The sequence below is a fragment of the Sciurus carolinensis genome, chromosome 1 (genome assembly GCF_902686445.1).
Source record: "Sciurus carolinensis chromosome 1, mSciCar1.2, whole genome shotgun sequence".
Taxonomy (NCBI): Eukaryota; Metazoa; Chordata; class Mammalia; order Rodentia; family Sciuridae; genus Sciurus; species Sciurus carolinensis.
In genome coordinates, this window is record NC_062213.1 from 138393635 (window position 1) to 138401354 (window position 7720).

A 7720-nucleotide genomic window follows, 5' to 3' on the forward strand; every position below is an offset into this window, starting at 1 on the left:
CTTCACTTACTTTTTTACACCGACAGAGCCATTTTCCTTGTTTTCCATGTCAACAGATAGCATGGGAAGGCTGCAGGGTTCCTTTACTTCAGCAACTAATCAATAAGGGAGAAAAGCCTGTGTTTAATTCTGAGAAAGTGAAAGAAGAATATATATTCTGAATCAGACATAATGGTTCCTTTTACAGCTTCACACCAGTTCACGTATGTTTGTTTAAATCTCTAGTTCCCTCAGCGATTCGATAGATGTGATTAAACCTAAAGAACTGGAGGAGATGAGATGAATTGGGGTGCTTTCATCTGTACTGGCACTCCCAGCCTTGACAATAAGCTTTTGCAAATGAAATTGAATCCTCCTTCAAAACAAGTGCTGTGTGACCTGGCACAGCTTCCTCTGGGTGCCAAGCTCTTACTGAAGACACTGCAACTCATAAATGAGTCCAAGTGGAGAAAAACAATCCCCCTTTTCCTGCCCCCTCCCACCATGAACTGTGATTTCTTTTATTGATGCCTTTTTTTTTTTTTTTTTTTTTTGTCCACTCCCTTTGCTCCTAGATTTTTTTCATTGTAATGCAGGAGCGCACTTACAGCCTTTGTCAGCAAGTATCCCCCTACCTCACATATTCTCAGCGAAAGCCTCAAAAACCAGTCTAGGAGATGACCATGCTGTGGTAAAGCAGGAAGCTCACAAAAAAATGCCAGATCGTCCTTAGTACAGAAAGGTGGTGCTGTGTGTGTGTGTGTGTGTGTGTGTGTGTGTGTATAAGAGGGGGTAGGCAGCTCATTAAATTTATATAAAACCATCAAAACATTTAAGGAGAAATAGTAGCATCTATCACTCTTTTTGTTTGTAGGACGAGGACTATGAAAAAATTAAAACCCTTCACAATTAAATAGGCAATTAACAAGATGAAAAAGCTATGAACAAAACTGCTTCAAGGAAAAGAAAAAAAGAAAAAAGAAAAAAAAAAAAAAAAACAGAAACAGAAACAAGATAAAACAAAAAACTAGTCCCGGAACGTGTTTGTTCTTATTCAGCTGAAGCCATAAATTAAATACATTTCCTTTCAAATCACTTTATACTTCAGCACTTCTTCTCCAGGGATTACTCTGACATGGCAAGTGCATCATTTAGTATATTCACAAGATTTTATCACTGTTAGAGAAGTAGATGATTAACAAATAACACCGAAAGTGTGGGATAATCTTCACTCCTGAAACACACACACACACACACACACAAACTTCCAGGTGCTAAACCACTTAGATCACTGCCAAGAAAACCAACATTTAATATACATATAGATATTAGCATCCATCCATCCACACACCGTTAGAGTAGGCAGGAAGCTAGTGCTGCTGCTCCATGCTAAAAGAATGATTTCACTTCAGTTGGAAACTGTTACACATTCACCATTTTCTAAGCCTCTCAGAAACAAAACAAAACAAAAACACTCACAATGATACTCTGCAACATCACACTACATTGTCTTATTACTATTATTTTCTTTCTTTCTTTCTTTTTTTTTTTTTTTGGTGGAAGAGTAAAAAGAAAACCTACCTATCAGCAACTAAAACATATCATTTTTTATAGGCTTATCAAGAACAGCCAAAGAAACCCCAATGTTTTCTTTCACAAAGTAGGCTGGCAAAGGAATTCAATAAGGAGGTACAATTTGACACAGTGAAATAAAACCAGGCTGGCTCTCAGCCAACATGACGTTAGGAATCACACACAAGCTGCACCAACTGCCTTCTGGTTCATGGCTGACTTTTTAAAGCTACAGTGTGCCTGTTCACTTTGGCTAACTACCTTCAGCACAATTAGTGGAAGTGAATGAATCATGAGTACAAAAACCGGCAGAATTTTCCCTGCACCTGTCTTGTACTAAGAAAAACAAGCTGTCTTAATAGCTTCTTCATTTTCTCGGGCCCCTTCACTGTTGCTACATGTCTTTACTGTTGTTCTGAGATTGAATGCCATGTTTCAAACTATTTCTTTTTCTCCCCTGTAGGAAAAAATAAGAGAAAGCCCAGGGCTTACAGGCTCTACTCAGTGAACAACCAGAAGCTGTAGTCCTGCCTTACTCATTTTTCCTAATAGAGAGACGTGGACAAAGTTCCTAGAGCTGGCTTTTAAGTAATCTCTTTGTGAGAATGAGAAACACACTGCCCAACAGCAAATCCCTTTCCTTCATTATGCAGGAAGTAGCACACTTCAGAGAGGATGCAAAATAGATGACCAGATCTCCTAAAAACACCCACGTTCTTTTATTTTGGCATTCATCCTATCCAAAGAAGCCAGCAAAAATTCAAACAGGAACAAAGCCTTATTCTACAAAAGAAAAACAACTAGTTCTGTGAGGTTTAATTTGTTTATCCCAGTTACATAAAAAGCATAATTCAATAAATGCAAACAACACTTAAAACCTATGAGTACCTGATACTATATGAGTCACATAAAAATAAGAAGATATATTCCCAACTCTCAAATTCATAGCCTTCCCACTACCATCCTAAGTCCCAATTCAGGAAATGGGGGGTAAAACAGAGAGGCTGGGTGAGACCTTCCAAATAAATTTCCTTGGTCAATCTCACAGTTCCTCAGTTTGGCTGGGAATCACTTGTGCCTGAATGTGTGGGTAGGGGCGGGCAGGATTCTAAGCCCATAAACTGTGCTTTACATATACAGAAAACATACGTGATTGCTTCTTCATAGAAATAAACACCCATCAACATTTGGATACTTTTAGGTCAAAATAGCCACAAAATCTTTCAGAATACACACACAATCCCCAGAAATATTCTGGAAAGAAATTATCTTCTATAGTGATATAGTGTAGACTTCAGGTAGAATTGAGAAGAAAGTGGCCTGCCTCCAATTTCTTTAGTAATCTTTAAGGGGCATTAGGAGATCAGCAACTATGATCTAATTTGGAACATGAATTCCAAAGTCAAAAATTTTTCCCTTACTTATTCTGGGAATGAGATTACAAATCTTCAATTTCCTGAAAGACCACTGCTGAGAAATACTTCTAGTACTCTCTTCTCCCATCTTTGCAAAAGCAAAAAACCATAAAATAGGGACCAATTCTAAGTGTTCAAGTATTTTTGAGTACCATTTTTTTGTGGATGTGTCACCACTGCTGATCAAAATTATGGACTCTCATAGAGATAAAGAGTTTTCCACAACAGATTCCATAATGTTTTTGAACTTGATCTGAAATTCTTGAACCATTTTCAAACTAAATTCAAGGAAGAGAACTGGACTGTGAGTCCTGCAGGCAGGGGAGCCAGGAGGGTATCCTGACAGCACTGCTCACAACAAAAATATGCTTGGCTCACCTCTTGAAGGGAAAGAGGCAAAGAAAATGTAGTTATACCCAATTCTTCCTTAGATACACTCACAGGAGGAAGGATTCTGTGAAGTTTTTCCAAGCATTTTTTTCCTACATATAGAAAAGGACATCCCCTCCTGCCTTGCCTGCTGTGTTCAAAAGTTGCCAGTTAAACAAGTGTTAGGTTTCAGAAAGTGCTGTTGGAAATCAGTCCCATTTAAAGAAAGTGAGCCGCAAAGGCATGACAACAGGTTTCACTTACCAGTTTCTAACTTTGGTAATAAACTGACAATTTGTGAACATAAATACATATACTAGTATCCACCCACTCCCTCCTCACTTGACCCGACAAACTGTTTGACGTTAACCCTTTTCTCTAATGACAAGAATAATCTGTAGGTGCGTAGTGTATGTGTATGATGCGTGTACTGTGGTGTATATGGTTTGTTGTATGTACGTGTGGGTATTTGTGATGTGTCCTATGTGTGGATATAGAACTCGTGGTATGTAGTGCATGTTTGTGTATGTGTGTGTGGCGGGGGGCAAACAAATAAGAGAGATCCAGCACATTACAGGATGTGCTAAAATAACTTTGGAGGTCCTAGCATCAGGATTCCGGAGCAGAACATACGGACCCATCTGGAAGTGCACTCAAACGGGGGTGGGGGCACGGGAAACTGGTGCCTCGATTGGTTTCTTTTATTCATCAGCACTCATCCCCCGAGCAGCGCAGACTCCCGTGGAAAGCCAGCTGTGTTCTAAAGGAACCACCAGCCACAGCCCCTGTCCCGGCTCTCCCCTCAGGCGCTTCCAGTTCCGAGTAGCCAAGGGCAGGGGCGAGCTCTACGCGTCCCGAAGGGCGTCTCAAGGGAAAGGAAGCGTATCCTGGAGAAGGGGCAGTGGGTGTGGGGGCAGGACACAGAACTCCAGGCAGCCTCTTGGACCTGCGCCGCCAACCGAGAGTAAAAAAGACTCGTGTGGCACGGTCGAGAAAGAGTGGAAAGTTTCTGGCTGAGACTTTCAAGGAGAAACAGTGCCCGGTCTTTGGTTTAGGGACTCCCCGTGGAGCCCGTTTTGGGAAAAGGGGGTTTGGGGGTGTGGCGCTAGCTGTGCCACCACCCTGTCCCGTCCTGCACGCTCGGTCCCGCAGCCCGCGGCTAGCCCCGGCTCTCCGCGGGACTGGGCAAGCTTCTGCCGCCAGTTCCACTCCAGGGCGACACAGTCCACGCCCGTGGGTGCAACAAGCTGCGGGAGCGCTGGACACAACAGACACGAGGGAGGGCGGGGCGCTTTTTTTTTTTTTTTTTTTTTTTTCCCCAATGTGGCGATTTTCGCTTCTTTTCATTCTGGAGAGGGGAGAGGGCGGGCGCGTTCCCAGGCCCTCGCCGCACGTGCCCATCACTTACCTCCCGCACGGCCGCGCCGGGAGGTTTGCCCCGCGCAGAGCTCGGCGGCCGCCACGCGCCGAGCCCCGAGCAGCCGGCCGGACGCGCGCGGCATGCCGGGAGTTGTAGTCCACCGTGGGCCGGCGGGGGTCCGAGAGGTGTGGGCACCGGGAAGCCGGAGTGCGGGGCCTGAGGAAAGGGCCCTGGCAGGGGCCCTGTGAATGTGAAACTCAAAACTTCCAGAGAGTTGAGGGCAAGGGCAGCCTTCTAGAGAGATTTTTAAAGTGGAGGTTTTCAGGTAGTTCCATTTGCTTCCTGTTTTACTGGCTCCTGATAACCCTGCTGAAGTTTAAGCTGGACTTTGGCAGTAATGGTAACTAGAGATTTCCTGGGCCAGGTTTCCCGGGGCCAATAGTATTTAGGACTCTACTCTCCGTTTACCCCAAACACACATGTGACACTCTCTGCTTGAAACACCTATTCAGTTGCTCACAGAATAACTCAGTTGAAGCCCTGGGCATGCAAAGGAAAGGTGAGTAATTGCACCTTGCACTCGTAGAACGCCGAACAGCACTCTTTACAAAGCACTTTTACTCAATATTTCATTATATTAGAACCATAAAGCAACAATGGGATTTAGGCAGAGAAAAACTAAAGTTGCGGAGAGTTTTGTGTATCCACACGTGTGGAGTTGGAGCCACCCCGAACTATTCATTTCCTTCTCTAGCCCTTCTTTTAGCAGCTGGGAAGAGAAGATGGAGAGAAGGAGGGCTGGGGATAGATGTGGTGGACACAATGAAAGAAGAGTGGCCTGCTGTGAAGTATTTTCTTGAAATAGCTAATGAATAAATCCTTAGTAAATAAGGAAATGAAAAAAGCACCATGGATTGGAAGAGTACAAGGGGAAGAAAAAGGCGTGGGATAGGAATACTCAACAGAAGATTGTAAGCAGGCTAGAGGCAATATGAAAAAGTTGTATCAGAAAGAAAGCACACACATTTTAGAAGCCCAAGAGACCCTGAATCCTGATATTGTTACTTCTGAGTTAATTCCGTGACCTCAGGTAAATTATTTAACCTCTACAAACCTCTTTTGCTTCATCTTTAAAATTTAAGTAATAGTAGTTCCTATTTGTGATGTGACTGGGCAGATTAAAGAAGACAGGAAGCAGTTAGAATAGTGCCTGGCATATCATGAGTAATCAGTGTTATCTACAGAAACTGCTTGTAGAGTATCAAAAGATAGATTGCAGTGGGAGTGCCAGTTAGGAGGCTTGACAATAAGCTACAGATAGTGGTATCTTGACCTACTGTGACAGAAAGGAAGCAGCTATCAGACACTTTGGAGGGGAAATGAACAGGGCAGAGAAATGAATGTGGAGTCTGAGGAATAGGAATCACAGATGGATGCCATTTCTAGCTTGAGTGAATGAATGATGCTGCCGTTCACATAGGTACAACCAGTGGTGGAGGAAGGTGACTAGTTTGATTTTGGACAAGTTTAACTTGAGGATTTCTGTATGTGAATGACCAAATAGCAGTTGGAAATGTGGGATTAGATATTACATGTAGAAATGATACTTTGAAAGTCATTTATTTATAGGAGAGGTAGTTATTAAGAGCCTGTGTAGAGAAGAAAGGAAGGGCAGCAGGGATGGGAAGGGGTAGGAGAGGAGTTAGACGGAGCTGCCAGGCTGGAATTGGTGAAAACAGAAAGGGAATGTTGCAGGGTGCAGTGACAGGGGAACCAAGAAGGAAGGACAGGTGAGGAGGAGCATGCCAGCAGGTCAAAGGTGATGTGACAACAGAAAGCAGCCACGGGGTGTGTGGATCAAGATACTGTTGAAGTAGAACTGTCTGTAGGGGTCGTTTTGGAAATTTATCAGAGTGATTTTACTTTCCCTAGTGAATGGGGAGTGGTGCAACTGGAAAAGAGTTGGTGGACCCAAAAATTCTAGGCGTCTTCCATTACCTGGAAGTTCTGCACAGCAAAGAATTGTCCCACATCCTTTGTCCTGACTGTCCCACTGCTCATTCATGTAGGCAAAAACCTGTTTATAATTATCTGAGCCTGGAATCTGTTATACATAGGAGGTGTTTTTTCCAGTTATAGTATGTATTGATTTTTCCTGAAATGCAGTAAATTCAATGGTAATAGTCACGGAATTCAAGTGACCAATATAGTTCATTTTGTGTCTGTCCTTTTCTTGGTGATTCTACAGATGAACACAAACACCTGACTACTTCACTGGCACTTATTTCTCTTATCTAGTGATAACTGAGCATTCATTGACCGACTTTCCCCATCCCTCCCTACCTCCCGCTCTCCCCAGTCTCTGACACACTGGCCTTGCGGATTTCTGGGAGAAGACACAGAAAGGATGCCAGTATGGCTGGATTGAAGGGACTGAGAGGTGAAGAGGAAAGATGGAGGACTAACCCCTGATGCAGGATTTGTAGGCATTACAAGGACTTGGCTTTCACTCTGAATGAAATGGCAGCTGCAGTTTTGAGCAGATGAGTGCATGGTTAGGCATATTGGTAAAGGATTATTTTGGCTACTTTCTCAAGGATAGATTATAGGTATTGATGGTGGAAACAGACAAAGCAAGAAGTTATTTCAGTGATCCAGGCAAGAAATAATTGTGGCTTGAACCAGAGATAACAATGAAAAATGATGGATTAGATGTGGGAGAAAAAAATAAGAATTTCTGGGTTTGCAGAGAAAGGGTTTCAGGGGTTGGGGAGGGATAGAAAATAGAGACAGACTAAAAGATGTGTAGGGCCTTGTGGGAATGAGACTTTGGGAACGACCTGGGAGTCTGGAATTTCTTGTGTTGACTTCCATAAATAGGGACAAAGGGGTTAATTAAATCAGTCCAAGGGGCGTCAAGAAATAAAAAGGTGGGGAGGCTGTGAGTGGGGAATATGTTTGAATAGTAGGCTTCCTAACTGTGGATAGATATGAAGAAGTCAAAGAATCAAATGGATTCCTTATC

The 7720-nt window shown here is 43.1% G+C and overlaps 1 protein-coding gene across 2 annotated transcripts in view; it reads right to left on the reverse strand.

Annotated features, from left to right (window-relative positions):
* Samd13 (sterile alpha motif domain containing 13) overlaps window positions 1–4848 on the reverse strand; it is a 51909-nt gene extending 47061 nt beyond the window's left edge. The window contains exons 1-2 of one of the 2 annotated variants that reach the window (XM_047517622.1): window positions 4744–4798; window positions 11–95 (exon numbers count right to left, since the gene is read on the reverse strand). In XM_047517622.1, coding sequence (XP_047373578.1) covers window positions 11–63 — 53 coding nt within the window. In that variant the 5' untranslated portion in view covers window positions 64–95; window positions 4744–4798. Of the gene's footprint in view, window positions 1–10; window positions 96–4743 lie in introns of both variants that reach the window. The other variant, XM_047517630.1, reaches the window with a different exon arrangement.
* Window positions 4849–7720: the final 2872 nt, after the last annotated feature.